The 19008-nt window shown below is 37.4% G+C and overlaps 1 protein-coding gene across 4 annotated transcripts in view; it reads left to right on the plus strand.

Annotated features, from left to right (window-relative positions):
• Window positions 1-208: 208 nt before the first annotated feature.
• Window positions 209-19008, plus strand: part of TUSC3 (tumor suppressor candidate 3) — a 119013-nt gene continuing 100213 nt past the window's right edge. For 3 of the 4 annotated variants that reach the window (XM_007516273.3, XM_007516274.2, XM_016185236.2), the window contains exon 1: window positions 209-548. In XM_007516273.3, the coding sequence (XP_007516335.2) occupies window positions 411-548 (138 nt within the window). In that variant the 5' untranslated portion in view covers window positions 209-410. The remainder of the gene's footprint in view (window positions 549-19008) is intronic. The other variant, XM_060183333.1, reaches the window with a different exon arrangement.

A 19008-nucleotide genomic window follows, 5' to 3' on the forward strand; every position in this document is an offset into this window, starting at 1 on the left:
TTAAAACTCTCTCTTCCAGTATCAAGGCAATTAGATGTGCTTATGGCCCCAAGTAAAGCGCTGGTTTATTAGGCCCCTTCACCTATTCCGGGAACCTTTCACTGGTTTCAGCTGAGGAAACCTTGAAGGAGGGAAGCACGTCTGTCACTCAGGGCCGCGCGCCCGGCCCGGGCTCCTTGGCCACGCCCACTTCCTGCCCATCGCGGGGCCTTTCCAGGTTCCTCTCCCGGTGAACCGGATGCTCTGTTTGCTTCCTCCTCTGAGTCCTCGTCAGCCGCGAGTGTCCCTGGCAAAGCCTCAGGCACCCACGAGGGCACAGGCTCCCCGCGGCTGCTCGAGTAGGTGTGGGGCGCGGGTAGGAGCTGGGCGCGCACGGCTACCGAGCGTGGAGGAGACACTGCCCTGCGGCGATGGGTGCCAAGGGCGCTCCTTCACGCCGGAGGCAGACGGGGCGGCGGCTGAGGTACCTGCCCACCGGGAGCTTTCCCTTCCTCCTCCTCCTCCTGCTCCTCTGCATTCAGCTGGGTGGAGGACAGAAGAAAAAAGAGGTAGGCTGACTCCCCCTTGATGTTCCTGGGGAGGTAGGAGGGAGGGGTCCCTGCGGGACAGAGGCAGGCGCCGTTGCTAGGCAACCTGACCGCGTTGTTAGGCAACCGGGCGGCCTGGCGTGGGTCGTGGTGGCCTTGAGGCTCTCGTGGAGCTGGTGGGAGGCTGTGGGGCGGGTCCTTCGGCCTCACTTTTTCCTGATGTCGGCTTAGCAACACAGGGTTTTCTTAAAACAATGAACTGTGCAGAAGCCACCCACTCCTTTGGTTCTTGACCCTAGTACCTCCCTCAAAGGGTTCAGCTCCAGGGCATCTTTGAATCTGAAGTTTGAGGTTCAGGCTTGTAGCATTCCAGTTAAAAAAAAAGTGCGGAATTCTCTAGGAGAATTTGCAAACCTACAAGAACAAGTTGTTCATTACTCCTCTATCTTCATTAATCCCTTTCAAGGGGATATTGAGAATTTTTTTTAAAGTTATTTTGTTTTCTTGTTTGTGCTTTTAGAACTGTGTTTGTTTTTATGCTGAGTGCAATGGGTGATTGTGAGAATGACCTCCCCTTTAAATGATAACGAATTTGAGAATTGGAGAGCACCAGATTTCACGATAAGATCTCTGATAACTTTGAAGGGTAGGGTTGTATCTGATTAAAATTGTTGTAGACTTATTTGTGAATTTCAGTGACTCACCTTTCCATACGTAGTTGCTCAACTAGAACAGGACAACTTTAAAGTTTTTATTTATTTGTTTTTATTAGTGACTTAATACTGGTTTTCAAAATTACAAGGTAACAGGAGTACAATTCCACATAGTTGCCTCCACCAGAGTTGTGTGTCCCTATTCACTCCATTGGAAACTACAGTGGTTCTCCCAAGGTCACAGATATGGGTTGATTATTTCTGTGACTGTCTGTCTCTCTTGTTTTATTGCCCATTTTTTCTACGGTCCTGCCTTCTCTTCCTAAGTCACTTACACGCATTACTATTTCTGAATGTCTGACATTTTCATCTTCTCTCTCTGGATCCTGATGGGATTGGGTTTCAGAGTCCTCTAGATGTCTTTACCAAACATTTCTCCCCCACTGGGATTATGGACCAAAATTCTTTATGGGGTGCAGAAGGTGGAAGGTCTGGCTTCTGTAATTACTTCTCCAAAGGACATAGAGGTTGGCAGGTAGATCCATACCTCCAGCCTATATGTCTGTCTGTCCCTAGTGGGGCAGGGCTCTAGAGAGGTGAAGTTCCCAGGCACATTGTTGAGATCCTCTGCCTAGGGAAGTCAGGCTGGAATCATCGTAGCATATTTGACTTGAAAGGTAGTTAAGATATAAAGCAGGACAACATGTTTAATAAACAGGAACCAGGAAGTAGGAATAGAGCAAGTGAGAATAGGGATTTTAGGATGGTAAGAAGCTAGGAAGACTATTTTAGGTATGTTCCCATGGCTTTAGTAATTTTTTTTTCAGCTTGACAGTTAACATGGAGGTGGACCAGAACAAAAGTCTGGGAAGATGTAGTCAGAACTAGAAAGCTTAATGAGAGAGTAGCTCCCAAACTTGAAGAGGATATATAAATATAATTAACTGTTTACCACATCAGTCTGGCCCAGCACCCATGCAAATTCATAGGAGCCTGTATGTAACCTCTGAGTCCCTATAGGTCTGAGCTCACAGTCACAGCTGGGACCATCCTAGGCTGCACTCATTTCAGGACCAGGCTTCCTGGAGTGGCAGAGTAGGCTGACCCAGCCTCCCCTGGGAAAGTGGGGCAGTTCTGACCATTGCAGCATTATAGTGAGGGCATGGAACACGACAGCTTTTATTTTGCATATGTGAGTAAGGTTTATATATTTGGGATATATGAGTAAGATTTCTGGGTTTCTAATATATACCAGATTTGTAAGACTTTTCTTAATGGAATTCTAGTCTTTTTTTTCCTGGTGAATTTACACACAAGTAGCTCAGTCATGTTCACATTTAAAATATTACTACAACTTCCTTGATCGTTGCTTCAAGAAAGAGAAAAAAAGAGGCTCTCAAGTACAATAATTCTGTTTTTTTTTCACCCTTTGTTGAAACAGCTCTAAACTTAATATTAGTAGCTTCTATTACTTTTTTTTTTTTAAATCTTAACATGAAACTAGGCTATGGAAATTGCTTTATGTTCTGTAAGAATTTTAGAGAGGAAGACTGTTAAGTTACAACTACTTATAGATAACATTAGGGACATTTTCATATATATATATATATATATATATATATATATATATATATATTTTTTTTTTTTTTTTTTAACCAGAGCACTGATCAGCTCTGGTTTATGGTGGTGAAGGGGATTGAACCTGGGACTTCAGAGCCTCAGGCACAACAGTCTGTTTGCATGGCCATTATGCTATCTACCCTTGCACAGGGACATTTTCTATATATTGATTGATAAACTGGAAGCCAGAGCAGCGTCCTGGCATATAAAGTTAAGGGGATTGAGCTCTGGACCTTTCTACCATTGAGCCACCTCCCCAGGTTGAGATATATTTTAATATTTTGTTTTTTTTCTCTCAGCGGGAGAGAGATACCTGTAGCACTGTTTTACAGTTGGTGAAGCTTCCTCCCTGTAGAAGGGGAATGGGGACTTGAATCCTGGTCCTTGCACACTATAATGTGAGTGCTCAGCCAGGTGCACCACCTACCACTTGTGCCCAAGACATATTTTCTAACAGTTGGCATTTGTATACCACATCCTAAAAGTTTGATTTCATAGTTTTTCTTGAGAAAACGGAGAGGATTAAAAAGTTGAGCACAGGCAGGACTTGTGTGCTGGGCTCTCCTTTTTATTGATTTATTTATTTGGATTATTAGAGCAGAAGACAATGGAACATTATGAGGAGCTCTGTGGAAATTCTGATGTTTATCATCCAGAAAGAGCTCTGTGACTGCAGTAATTTTCAGTTGAAAGAAGGAAAATCTAAAAGGATGTTTAAATAGGGCAGATGCAATAGTCACTTGGATAGTGAACTGCTTTGCAATGTGCTCCATCCGGGTTAGAGTCTGGTCTCCACTGCACTGAAGGAAGCTTTTTTTTTTTTCACTCTTACTCCCTTCCTCTCGACTTAAAAAACAAACACAATGGAACCTTGCAAAGCGCAAGGACCGCCTTAAGGATCCTGGTTGGAGCCCCGGCTCCCCACCTGCAGGTAAGTCCCTTCATAGGAGGTGAAGCAGGTCTGCAGGTATCTATCTTTATCTCCCCCTCTCTGTCTTCTCCTTCTCTCTTCATTTCTCTCTGTCCTATCCAACAATGATGACATCAATAACAACAGTAAAACAACAAGTTCAACAAAAGGGAATAAATATTTAAAAAAAACTACAAAGGCAACAAAAGGGAAATAAATAAAATATAAAAAAATAAAACCTAACACAATGTCTAAATACCTTGAATCATCTGGTATTTAAAACTAAGATTTGTATATTTAAAATATATAAACATTATTTGTGAAAACATCTATTTAGTACAATAAATACAAATTTTAATATGATCCCACTAATATATCTCAGAAGAGGAAATTAGGGAGAACATATTGAACAGTCAAAAACTGGTGCCATTATGGCCAACAAAAACAGGCCACAGTCTGGATAGTGTGTCCCGTTTGCTCTTCTAGGGACTCAGGTTCAAGTCCTTCCCACCCTCACATTGAAGGAAGCTTTAATGTTGTAGTAGACACCCCCCCCCCCCCAGCTGAAAACATTTGTTGGAAGTCCTGGTGATAGCCACCCTACCCCCAAGAACCAAATGACAGCTTTCCAAACTGCTTTCATTTTAATTCTCAAAGAGAACTTAGTCCTGATATATAGTAATACTGTAATATATGCATGTTTTTCTTATGGTGAAGTTTAAATTAGCAGTATAAATAGTTGGAGTTTTACTACTTTACTCAGTGTATATGTGTACTTCTGAAATGTATGGTGCTTCAGTTATGTGGTGCTCAGTACGAAAGCTATTCCAATAGCAAAAGAAAAATAATCTATGAAAATACTGGGAAGTTGTTGGTCATTAAAATGGTGCTTTTTTATGGTTGTGTTTTAGGGTTGTTTTGACCACATATACTTTTTGCTTGTTTGCTTATTATAAAGCCTAATATCCAGTATAAGATTGACAGCACTGAATGAGGAGATATATAATAGGTCTGAATTTATTCCAGTAAATACTTTTACTGATTAGGCATGAACTCATTGACTTAGCTTGAATAGAGTATAACTACATTCTAGGAAAGGCAAACTTAAGCTCAAAGTTGAGAGTGGAATCAAGAATGGACATTAGGGCAAGAGAAATAGCATAATGGTTATGCAAAAGACTTTGAAACCTGAGGTACCAGAAGTCCCAGGTCACAACATCATAAGCCTGAGTTGAATAGTGCTCTACTAAACAACAACAACAACAACACACACACACACACACACACACGACATTAATTAGCTTTTAAGGAAATTGTTATTATAGTAGTATTACAGTAATAGTTAACACCATAGGTTTTTTGAATCAGGCCAACATAGTCTAGTTACAACTCAGCACCTGTCTGAATGTATGAGACTAGGCAGCCATTTAATTTTTCTAAATTTTAGTTTATTTAAACACAGGGTTGTTGTTGGGACTAAGTAAGACTATGTATATAAATTGCATACTCTTTCAGTCTCTGCCTTCTGTGTATCATATATATGTTGGTGGCCAGGCAGTGGTGCATGCACTAGAGGGTATATAGTAAGTACCATGAGCAAGGAGCCTGGTTCAACCCCTGCTCCCCACCTGTAGAGGGCATGTTTCACTATTAGTGAAACAGTTTATATGTGTTGATCTCCCCTTCTCAATTTCTCTCTGTTCTACCAAATAAAAAAAGGAAAAAAAAAAAGGGAGACATGGCCGTTGGGAGTTGTGGATTCATAGTGCTGACACAGACATTGATAAACCTTGGTGGTAATAAAAAAAAAAGATAGGAAAAAAGATATCTAAATAGTTTGAAGCATATTAGCATTTCAAACTATAATACTAATATGTGAAGACATTTAGGACAATTAAATATAAATGCCTATGCCTAGAACAGAATAAGTAATCAATAATTTGTAGATATTATGATGTGTTCCTCATTTAAATGAAAATATTTGAAAATATATGAAATCCTAAAATATACATTTTTTCAAATTAATTTTTTGCTAAGTAAATTGACTTTATATCAATAACAGAAAATTCTATGGCTATTAGAATAATTCATGCATCACTTCAAGTAGATTTTTTTCTTTTTGTATAATCCCTTGAAAAGTGATTGGTCTTAGAATGACCAAAAGTTCTTCTCAAGAACTGTGAAGACTAAGTCTGTAGCAGTGTCATGGAATTACTAAGAGATTCAGAATCTCTATTGATGATGCAGGCCAAAGAATAAGTACAAATATGATGAGTTTTATAACCAGAAGGAACCTAGCTCAGTCATTTTAATGGACAAAACACTTTGACCTTTGTGGAAGATAGAGACACTTTTTTCTTTCTTTTTTCATTTTCATTTTTTACTTGTGATTAATAGTAGGTTATAAGATTGTAAGATTACAGGGTATAGTTCCACACTGCACCCCCCACCAAAGTTCTGTGTCTCCAAATTCTCATATCCTAGGAGACATTGTCTTTATTTAACTGAATATTAACAGACTTGCCCTTTATTCTAAAAAATATAATTTACCAACTATGTTATATAAAAACATTCTTGAAGGGAGTCGGGCTGTAGCGCAGCGGGTTAAGCGCAGGTGGCTCAAAGCACAAGGACCGGCATAAGGATCCCGGTTCGAACCCCGGCTCCCCACCTGCAGGGGAGTTGCTTCACAGGCGGTGAAGCAGGTCTGCAGGTGTCTATCTTTCTCTCCTCCTCTCTGTCTTCCCCTCCTCTCTCCATTTCTCTCTGTCCTATCCAACAATGACAACAACAATAATAACTACAATAATAAAACAACAAGGGCAACAAAAGGGAATAAATAAATGAAATAAATATTAAAAAATTTAAAAAATAAAAAATAAATAAAAATGACTTCTTAAAAAAACATTCTTGAAAAGATAGTCAGAACAGGTCAGTCAACCCTGTTCCATGAAGAGACACATATTGTCTTCCCTAAGTAGGAGATAGTAAAGTGGTCAAAGATAATATTGCATGTTATTTACCTACACACTTATACCATCAGCATGTATACATAGCTCAGTATACATAGTCTGTAATAAGCAGACAAGACCCAGGCCTGTAATTTTGCCTCAGATCAATCACATGTTAATCTTTTGCTACATTTACTTTTTCAAAAAATCTTCTCTTTAACCTTATTCAGTGAATTAATTTATTTGTTTTTTATTAATTTAGTAATGATTGACAAGATTGTAGGATAAAGGGGCACCATTCCATACAGTTCCTACCGCCAGAGTTCCATATCACATCCCCTTCATTGGAAGGTTTCCTATTCTTTATCCCTTTGGGACTATGGACCCAGGATCATTATGAAGTGGAGAATGTGGAAGGTCTGGTTTCCATAATTGCTTCTCTGCTGGACATGGGCATTGGCAGGTTGATCTATACTCCAAGCCTGTTTCTGTCTTTCCCTAGTGAGGCAGGACTCTGGAGAGGTGGGGTTCCAGGACACATTGATGAGGTCATCTGCCCAGGGGCATCAGGGTAGCTTCATGGTAGCAACTGCAACTTGGTGGCTGAGAAAGCATTAAGATATAAAGCAGAACAAATTGCTTAAAAATCAGGAACCAAAAGGTAAGAATTTAGCATATGAGATTTGAGGTCTCCATTTTGGAAAAAGCTAAGAAGTCTATTTTAGGTATATTCCTAGGGACCCGTGACTTTACTAATTTTTGCCTGAGCCCGACAGCTAGCATGCAGGTGGACTAAAGGTATTGTCTAGGGAGATGGTGTCAGAGTTGGAAATAGGACTAGAAAGCTGGATCAGGGCAGAGAGTAATTCCCAACTATGGGAAGAGTATGTAAATGCCATTAACTGTAAACCTCATCGATTAGATCTGGTGCCCTCAGCATAGGAGCTTGTGTAACCTCTTTATCCCTATAGGTCTGAGCTCGCATTCCATGGTTACAACTAGGAACATTCTATGCTGCACCCAATTCAGGACCTGTCTTCCTTGAGTGGCAGAGCCAAGAGTAAGCTGACCCAGTCTCCCTTTGGAAAGTAGGGTAGTCTCTACCATTGCTGGTCCACATTGAGGGCAAGGTCCTATAGAGGACCACAAGAGGATTTATATGTTGTTCCTGATGGAGAACTCCAGTGATGGTAGAGAGAGTGATCTGTTAGAGGTCTAGGTCCATCATATCTATGTGGGAATCTCAGAATTCCCTGACTAGGGCTCCCAGTGATGGGGTGACCTGGTAGTGATCAAAAAGGCTATCGGTAGAGTGTGGCTAGTCTCTTACCCTTATGTAGCTTTTGTAGTCCTTACTTTATCTGATAGGGTTAGACTTAAAGTGATTGGGAGAAGTTAGGAAGTAGGTGATGAGGGTATCTAGGTCTAAGTAGAAACTATTTGAGTAAGTATTTTATGGCATCTTTTTAAGGTCTTTCTACTTGCTTGTTACACTTATTCTGTCACTGCAGATTAAAGTGCACTTTTACTTTAAGGTATATATTTTCCCCTAACTTACGGATACATGTGCACATATACCCTATCTCATGAACTCTGGCCACCCAAAATGGAATTAAGGAGTCTTATGAGCTAGGAAAGGCCTAACTGGAGTAACAGAGTTGAAGAGTTGACTTTCCATGCCTGGTGTCCCTGGACAGTCCTAAATGAAACATGCCGAGGTGGTACTGATTGCATTGATTTGGTTGAGATCAGCAGTTGCAGTATCAAATGGTATGAATGGAGAAAGCATGAAGGAAAAGGAGCCATGGCCCACAGGTTCCAGGCCTGGGAGAAATACAGCTTTTATAGAGAATGAGGAAGGTTCCTTGCTGTCTTAGCGAGTTTTAAAAAGGCAGTAGGTAGTTATTATTGCAACCAAGATAATTTGGGAATTTGGTTTACTTTGAAAATCCTATGGTTAAGATATTCAGTGATTATTAGAGGTGAGTGTGATCTGTTCCTCAGGGAACAGATGGATCATAAACAAATATATGCATTTCTTGTATACATGTGATATATATTTAAAATATTTATAATCATGCTAGAGTCCTTCATATTAAAGAGACCAGCGTATATCACTCTATTGTTACATGTGACACTACCTTAGTGGGGAGTCCCTGGCATACTAGTCCTGAACTTTTTTCTCAAGTATGAACTAATTAGCATTTATTCTTTTATTTCTAATTAGAAAAGATTCTGAAGTAAAATAATACTCCCAAAAGTAGAGAGCAGTCATATTGCTAACAGCTTTTACTATTATGTATCTTTTGGTCAAGATTTCTGCACCTTTTCAGGTTGATCATTAAAAGGAATTTATGGAGTTCTAGTGGTGGGAATTGTATGGAATTGTACCCCTCTTATCCTATAGTCTAGTCAGTATTTCCATTTTATAAATAAAAACTTTAAAAAATTGAGAAAAGAGAGAGAAAGAAATTCTTAATTCTTTGCACTGTCTGCTCCATTTTTTACTGATTGCTGTTACATGGAGTACCATATGTTAATGTCTTAGAACCTGATTTTTTTTAAGTAATCATTTACCAGTCTGTCTTTGTAGATTTTTTTTAAAACAACTTTTTATTTTATATTTTATTGAGAGAGAGAGAGACAGAGATACCAGAGCATTGTCCAACTCTGGTATATGGTAGTATGGAGGATTGAATCTGGTGCTTTAGAACTTTAGGCATGAAAATCTTCTTGCATAACCATTATGCTATCTATCTTCTCCCAATCTGCAGATATTTTTTTAAAAAATGATTTATTTCACCTGAGATAGAGTTGAAAAAGAAGCTGGAGTACCACTGCAGTACATGTGGTATTAGAGATTGAACCTGGAGCCTCAGACATGCAAGTTCCTGCCCTTCTAGATTCACATAATTTCTAGGGGGAAGTCATATATATATGATATATATATATATATATCATATATATATATATCATATATATATTAGAATAACACCTTGCAAATATGATTTCTCTGTTAAATATAAATATATGAAGCACATAGATTTTAGTTTGAATAATTAAACTTCAAAATATTATTCAGGAGAATAAGTAATAACATTTTTTCATAGTTATTGGCATGTTTGCCTGCCTGCCTACTTCTACTATGTGGCAGGAAAAAAAAAAGATTAACAGCACACTTTAAGTGTTTCAAAACCTATGATGAAACTTTTAACATAGCCAAGTAGGATCCTGAAGCCATCAAAGTACTGGAAAAAAAAAGTGTTAAGGATTGTAGCAGGCAGTTTTGGGAAGAATAAATAGAAGTTTGCTCTCATACTATTTTAATGTATATAACTTATATAGTTTTGACTAAACTAGTCTAAATCATTAACTTAAACAACTTCATAGAAAGATGGTGTAATTTTATAAATTATACTCTCAAGAGAGTCTAGTCAGTGTAGTTGTAATAGGTTTGTTTTGTATCTTTCAAATCTTAAATCACTTTAGAGAGAAGTTCATAAAGAAAAAATTATGGAAAAAAAGAGCCAGAGGAAAAGATAGTGTAATGAAAATTAGGAGAAAATTTGACAGCATAACAGAATATGGGAAGATGAAAAGACAAACTCTGGCATCAAAAAACTAATTTTCTAGTTCCAGCTTTTCTATAACATGGAAATGACTTTCCTCCTTTTAGACTCTGCAGTGCAGTATAATCACAAACTCATATACCCATACAATTACTACTCTTTATTTTGGAATATGTTCTAGTATCAAAGTATGTAATTCATTTGGTCAGCAGGAATCCAAATTGAATGAGACTGCCATTATGATAATTTTATCCCTTTATCAGTCATTCTTTCTCACCATAATATCCAAGAAAAAAAAAATAAAACTGTGCAAGAAACAATAAGACACAGCACAACTACTCCACCTCCATGTGAAAAGTTGACCCCCTGAAAGGTTCAGCCAAAGGTCCTGGGCTTCATGCATGCCTGCCGAGCTATAGTTATTTTAAATGCTCTTGTCATTTCTTCTGTGAAATCATCTTGTACTCTAATAGAGTTCCTTTTTATATTAGAAATCTTTTTTTCCTTCCTGATTTCAGTATTCTATTCTGTTCTGTTCTGTTCTGTTCTGCTCTGCTCTGCTCTGCTCTGCTCTGCTCTACTCTACTCTATTCTATTCTGTTTATTTTTTTCAGTTACAATTGCGTTATAGATGGTGATTTTGGGTTTACAATAGTGGTGACCTACTAGCTTCTTGAACTTGGATGTCCAAGTTTCTTTGAAGTTTAGGAAGTTCTATGGGAATGAGATAAACAAGGGAGAAGAGTGGGGGGGTCTTGCTGTTGCTTGTCACTGTTGGCTGCACACCCTTTTGCAAAAGAATAAATGCCTTGTTTCTTATCTTTTTCTTCACAATTCATTTTAATTGGACATTATCTAAAACATTTTTGTTTTCCTAGTTTTGTTGAATTTTTTATTTCTGCCTTTTTTTTTTCTTTTAGCTTAACTTAGATTTCTCAGAAGAGCTATTTTGAATTGGTTACCAGGTCAGCTGTAGACCTCATCCTCTAAATTTGGCTGTAGGAAGATTGTGTTGCTTTGATGCATCATGTTTTCTTGTTTCTTAGTGTTCCTTAGAATTTCATATTGCTGGTTTTTGGATTTGATAAAACCACTCCTACTACTCTTTACTTTATTATTTTAATTATTTTTTGCCACTAGGGTTATTTGTGGTGCTCAGTGGCTATACCATGACTCCATTGCTCCTGGTGGCTTTTTTCTTTCTTTTATTCTTTCTGGTAGAGGAAAGTAGAGAGGGAGAGAGAATGAGAGATGCTTGCGGAATTGTTTCACTGCTCTCAAAGCTTCTTCCATACAAGGAGGGGCCTGGGGGCAACTAGGGACTTAAATCCTGGTCCTCACACAGTAATGTGTATACTCTACCGGGTGTACCACCACCTGGCTTCCACTTCCAATCTTTACTAAATGTCTTGTGGGAAAATAAAAATTACATTACTTCTACTATACATTTTGCCTTTTTTCTTACTTGTATAGATATAATTTTCCCATGCTTCTTATTCCCTCTTGTAGAATCCTTAAGCTTGTATGTATTTTAAGCCTATAATATATAATAGGTCATTTGCTTTCTCACAGGTAGTACTACAGCTCAAGTCTATGACTTCTCTTTAGCCCCACAACCTGACCTACTTTCTGGTAATTTTTCCTTGCTCTCTAATTTTACTTCACTGCCACCTTGAGGAATGGACACAGAGTTGGCTTCAGAGATGGGTGGTACAGTGTAGGTAAAGCATGTGATGCAACTGGGGGTGCCTGCAGCTGGGGGATGTGTGGATAATGTTTTCCCTCTAGTTCACAGAAAAACCTGGTGGAGTATGCAATGTCATCAGTAGGAATTCCTTTCTTTTATCTTATTTTATTTTTCTGGTACTGGAGCTTTGTTTCTGCATGATTCAACCTGAGCTAGAAGACTTCTCTGGCATTTATGGCATAGCTCCTACATGGATGGTTTCTTGCCAGAAAGGTAGTAATATTCCAGTTGTCTAAGCTATCTTTTCTATTTTGTTGGCTATCGGTTTTAGATCCTTTTTCAACGTACCTTAACTGAGACCTTCGCACTGAATATAATGTGATTTGGTATTTTTCCCTTTATCATGTATTGCCACCTATCTTCCCTCCCTCCCAGTAGACTGCTCAGCTCTGGTGGGGCCAGGGATTAAGTCTCAGACATTAAAATTATTTGCATAACCACTATGATATGTCTCTGGCCTTTATTTTTTTTTCTTTCTACTATCTGGTAGTTTTATATAATGGAATTAAAATAAGAAAGAGCAGTAAATATATATTCTAGTCTGTTGTTTACTTTTGTAAGTTACCTGTTTAAATCACAATTTCCTTCTTTATAAATGAGCACTAATACCTTATTGGGGGGTTGCTTTGAAGTGAAATAAAATGTTAACTTCATGAAATGCTAAAGGCTTCTTGGGGTCGGGGGTTAGGGGGCTGAGAGTTGGGTCAGCTTTTAAAACACATGTTTCACCATACATGAGGAACTGGACTTGAGCCCCTTGCCACTACATGGAAGTACCATGAAAGGGGAAGCTTGGGCGGAGGGTAGATAGCATAATGGTTATTCAAACAGACTCTCATGCCTGAGGCTCTAAAGTCCCAGGTTCAGTCCCCCACACCACCATAAGCCAGAGCTGAACAGTGCTCGGGTTAAAAAATAAAAAAACAAAAACAAACAAAAAAAAAGGGGGGGGGAAGCTCCACACATGTGGAGTAGTGCTGTGGTATCTCTCCTCCATCTCTCACCTGTGTGTATTTGTGTGTGTGTGTACGTGCTTGTGCGTGTGCGTGTGTGTGTGTGCGCGCGTCTGTTTGTGTATATGTGTAGTGGGAGGCAGTCTGCTGGAGCACAAGAAGCATGTAGGCATGAAGCTCCAGAAAACCTGGGGTGGAGGGAGAAGGGCTAGGTGTTGATGGTGAGTTGGTAGAGGGGAGAATTGTTAAATGTGCAAGGACCTAGGTTTGAACTAATGGCCACCATGTGGGAGAACATGCCAGGAGAAGCTTCATGAGCTTCTCTCTCATTTCTTTTTCCTCTGTGTTCTTCTCTTCTTGTCTCTTTTGCTCTCTAAAAGAAAAAATAAAAAGAAAGAAAATCAAAAAATTTTTTTCACTTGAGCCACAAGCAATAATAACAACCTTGATGACCAAAAATAAAAAGTTGGTTCTAGGGCTGGTGAAGTAAATAGCTCACTTGCTTAGTGTGCTACTTTGCCATGTGTGGGGTCCAGTTTCCAGCACAGCCCCTGTCACATTGAAAGAAACTTCAATGCTCTGGTCTCTGTCTCTTTCTGCCTCTAATTATATATATTGTTGATTCTAGAAAATGAAATTTGTGTTCCAGTTCCTTTGAGGCAGGCTTGTTAACTTTTTTGAATATCAGTTTGCTCAAGTGTAAAATGAGAGGGTTGAACAAGATCTCAATATGAGGAAAACAGAAAAAGTTTCATATTGACTTGCTGGAATTATAAAACTTTTTATTTTTATTTATAGCATACATTTTCCTTTATAGCATAATGAATTTTTTGGCATGAGCATATGTAAAGATTTTATATTAGAATAATACAAGCTATTGGATTAAATTTGTAGACCCTTATAAAATGTTAATGTTGTAGGAAATATTATACAATTTAGAATGATTAGTTATAATATAGTATATATATTATACTATATATATTATCGTATATATACTATACTATATATATTATATAGTATACTATATGATAGTATAATAGTATACTATTAGAATGATTAGTTGTGGTTTCTCTATAAAAGATAATTTTTAAGCCTTAAGGTTTGACTGTTAGTAATAGTTATATTCTAATTTGTTTAAAACATTACTATAAAGATGAGATATTAATTTTCAACAATTTAATTGAATCCCGTGATACAGAGAATAAAGCTAATAATGAATGAGATATTTAAATTCTTTTTGACTATCAGATATAACAGCTAGATTTCAACTTGCCTTTTCCTTGCCCTTTTCAAATGTGTGATCTTCAGATTCACAAATTAAGCAATATGATCTTTTAAAAAAATTTTTAGTTGTAAAAAGAATAAAACTACATAGGTGCTTATACCTGCAGTAAATGTGGTATACAGAAAAGTTAAAGTAGTAGTAACTTGAATACAGTTGTTACTATTGATCCCTTTTATTCAAGGTACACATTAACAGACTAGAGATATATTTCAAAGCACAATGTATGACACATGGTAAACACTATTAATAGTAAAAAAAAAAAAGAAATGAAATATTTATTTAATTATCTGAAAACGATATTTTGAGGGGAACAAGGTGTTATAAATTTTCTTCATATCTCCTTTTTTTGTAAAGGTATTTCCATAATGTTGAATTAGCCCAGTGTTTGCTCTACATAGTTTACAGTCCTTTTATTCTCACATATGGGTATGATTCCAGGGAGCTGTCTGGGTTGTATTTTACTTATTACAATAATATATATTTCTTTTTTAAAAGCAGGTATATATATATATATATATATATATGTATGTATATATATGTGTGTGTGTGTATATATATATTGTATTTATTTTTGAGAGGATGGGAAACAGAGAGAACTAGTACACTGCTCAGGTCTGGCCTGAAGTGCTGCTGGGGAATACTGACCTGTGAGGTCTGGGGCTTGTGCTATCTCCCTGGTCTTAAAATCTAAACTTCTTGAGTATATATTCTTCCTACTATTTGAGTTCTGTGTGCCTGCCTATAGTCATAGCATTTAAAAAGTGAAAAATGAGGGAGTCGGGCGGTGGTGCAGTGGGTTAAGCGCAGGTGGCGCAAAGCTCAAGGACCTGCGTCAAGGATCCCAGTTCCAGCCCCCGGCTCCCCACCTGCATGGGAGTTGCTTCACAGGCGGTGAATCTGGTCTGCAGGTGTCTATCTTTCTCTCCCCCTTCTCTGTGGTCCCTTCCTCTCTCCATTTCTCTCTGTCCTATCCAACAACAACGACATCAATAACAACAATAATAACCACCACAATAAAACAACAAGGGCAACAAGAGGGAATAAATAAATAAATAATTTTTTTAAAAAAAAGTGAAAAATGCATAGGAAATAAGGAACATAGTTTTACAACCAAAGGGAGTAGCTCTGATAAAGGTTTATACATAAGGAAAAGCACAAGAAATTCAGACAATTCAAAAGTAGTTTGTTATTGCTAAGTTTAGAGTGTACAGGTTACAAAGGCCGAGGCTAGAATGGAAGCCACAGTCAGATCCTGAAGGACATTATGAGACATGTCAAAGAGCCTGAGTTTGTTCCTGAGAATAATTGAAGGGTTTAAAAAAAGGATTGTTTGTGCAGTGAAAAATAGCTTAGACGTGAAGTGTTAGAAGAAGGTGACAATCTACTCAAGAATCCGTGGTAAAAATCAAAATGAATGGTATTGATGACTTGAAATAGGTTGTGGCAGAGAGAATGAATAAAAATAGCTGGGTTTTTGAACAATTTAGGTGTCACACTAAACAGTTCATGGTAATTGATTGTGTAGGGGATAAGACTAAAGAAGACAAGAATATCAATAGTATTTCTTGGTAAAGGAACATTCTAGTTACTGAAATGGCAAGTAAGAAGGAAGAAATTGTAGAAGGAAGACAAGATTGCCTTTTAAGAAAGTGGGACATCTATGTGAATTATAAGCAGTTGTTGGAGAGGCAGTAAAATGTAAGATTTGTGACTTTAGATCTGAAGATTAGGTAAAGATAAAATGGATTTTCAAATTATTAACATAAATTGAAACTAAGTTTGTGGTAGCCCTAAAGAGTCACCAAGCCATAGTGGTTGTGGTGAGTTTTATAAAATGGAGGTACAAATATGTGTACTTGAAGGGGTTGGGCGGTAGTGCAGTGGATTAAGCGCACGGCATGAAACACAAGGATCAGCGCAAGGATCAGCGCAAGGATCAGCGCAAGGATCCGGGTTTGAGCCCCTGGCTCCCCACCTGCCACCTGTGCTTAACCTGCTGCACTACCACCCCATCCCCAAGTCTTGCATTCTTAAAGTTCAGTTTTGATCGTGACGTATTAAAGTGATGCACTGACTTCTTTATCTTGAATATGAAAGTAATCTCAGAGGGAATAATAGAGTAATAACAATAAATCTTAAAGGAAAAACATATACTGATTGTGGAAAAGCACTGGACTTGTATGCCTGAGATTTCCAGCTCTATTCCTACTACTGCATGTTTTCCTTGTGTTGCTTGCCACTTTTTTATACAGGTAGAGAAACTGATGGGAATGGAAGGGTAATTCCAGAGCTTTCTCTGTTGGTAAGACCCTCCCATATAGGGCTCTCTACCCTATAAGCTTTCTCTTAAGGTCCTTGTATAGAACTTTTAATGTGAAATGCTGTCCAGAATCACATTAAGAGAGCTGTTTAATTAAAAAAAAATCAAGGTTTTTGTTTTTATATTCAGTACTTAAATGTACTCAGATAAAAGAAAACCAAGACATCAAAGTTCTAAGAGCGAAATTGGTATCCAAGGTCACACTTTGATGTTTTTGTGATATGTTGTTGAATGGAATAGTATGGATTTGTTAACTAAGGTTATTTTTGTGCTAATGGTCTTTACTTTGGAATCAGAGTTGATGCGTGTTTATTGAGTCAGTGCTTAAATTTGAGAAAGGTAAACTAACCTAACTTTTGTTTGCCTAGCAGTGAGCTGCATTTTTAGAAGCATGAAGTTTCCTGGTTCAGAATAGATAAAAGACCCTGGGATTTATAAGATAAAGATACTATTTAGATATTTTTTGTTACATTTTGGATAGTTTTTATTTTTATAATATGATGTCTTCAAGCTCACTAAGCTCTTATAATCTGCCATTGATATTATTCATTGTGTTTTTCACCTCAGGTGTTATATTTTTTATCTTTAAAAATTCAATTTAATATCTAACATTTTGGTAATTTAAATACACCATTATTTGTTAATTTTCACACCTTTGTCAGTTCTGGGTTGGCTTTGATTAAATTTTTCCTCTATTATAGAGAGTATTTTCCTGCTTCTTTGCATGTCTAGAAATACCTGATTGGATTGTAGATGCTGAAATTTTCACCATGTTGAATTCTGGAATCTTTTTTTCTTATTCCTGTCAATACCATTGAATTTTGTTCTGGGACCCTTTGAGTCTTTATAAAATTTATTAAGCTGGAACAGTATTCACTTTTGTGATATTTGTGCTTTACTACTCAGGCAAGACACTGAGCATCCTTTGAATGTCTTGAAGTGCTAGAGGCCTTTTTGTCTTGATGGTGGAAAAGATCTGAAGGGTTCCATGTCTACAAGAATATTATTAGTGCCATTTTAGATACATCGTATTCTCTGTCTCAATTTTTTCCCCCTATGTAATAGGTTTTGACTATGCGGTTTGCATCTGTTGGCCTCTAGATTTTTCTCTGTATAACCAGTCTCCCCTCTAGTACATTTTCTTATGATTCTACCTGGTCATAGTATACTGGGTTTTCTTCCTCCTCCATTCAGGAATTAACCGAGTTCTCCCTGTTACCGTCCTCTCTGTACTCTAGCCTTGAAGTTGGAACCATGATGAGTCTGCTTGGTTCCTGTTTTATTCTTAAAACCATTTTTTAATTATTTCAGTTATACACAGTTATTATGCTATGCCCTTATATGAATTCCAGCTGCTTTCATCGACTTGTAAAGAGGTTAGAGAAAGTATGGTGTGTGTATTAAGAGAGCATATTTATTTGAAAAGTGTGAATGCATTTTTTATTGGGTTTGCACTTTTATTATTCAGATTTTTTTTTACTTTTATGTTTATGATACAAATGTCTTGTAATTACACTAAATAATCAACTCAAATAATAGATACCTTTTAGTTTAACAAAGTAGATTGACCTATGGATTGTTATGGTGACTGTGCAGGAGGTAGGTATCAGAATTGATTGATCATTCAACTTAAAGCTTGGTGTAACATCAGTTGAAAGTAAAATAGTTGTGGAAGGGTAGGAGAAACTGGATCAGTCTGGTAGAAAGAAGAATTGTTGCTTGAAAATATCTGCTGGAGTAGCATCGTAGGAAGGAATATAGACAATGGATAAAGTTATATGGAAGTAACATAGGAGTGGCCTTCTTTATAGTGCTAGGTGGTGCTGACTTAATCAGTATCTGCTTTCCACACTGAAGATTTAATAGCTGTAATTTAAGTCTCTCCTAGTCTAAACTAGGAATTGTATATACTATTTTAGAAGGTCTGATGACTTCGAGTTTACTACATTCAAATAAAAAATATTTTGTTTATCTGAGTATACTTGGAAAGGTATTTTTTAGAGGTAAACTTTGTAGTGTTTTGAGACTAACTGCAGAGTTCTTGAAATACTAGTTTGCCAGCTTGGTAGTTTACTGAGTGAATTTTATGTGTGTGCGCTAGGTTCATGCTTGCTCTCTCTGTGTGTATATTCTAGTTCTTTAAATTATTATTCTCTTCAGCACCATGTGGTTAAAGCTAACTAAAATTCTTTTTTACAAATAATTTTTTAAACTTATCATATCCACAAAGCACTAACTTCCTAAGATACTAGTTTCATAAGTGGAGACTATTGGATATATATATATATATATATATATATATATATAAAATAAGTCCAACAGTGGTCCAGGAGGTGGCGCAGTGGTAAATCATTGGATTCTCAAGCATGAGGTCCCAAGTTCAATCCCCGGCAGCACATGTACCAGAGTGATGTCTGGTTCTTTCTCTCTCCTCCTATCTTTCTAATTTAATAAGTCCAACATACATTAAAAT

Source organism: Erinaceus europaeus, chromosome 2, assembly GCF_950295315.1.
Source record: "Erinaceus europaeus chromosome 2, mEriEur2.1, whole genome shotgun sequence".
Lineage (NCBI taxonomy): Eukaryota > Metazoa > Chordata > Mammalia > Eulipotyphla > Erinaceidae > Erinaceus > Erinaceus europaeus.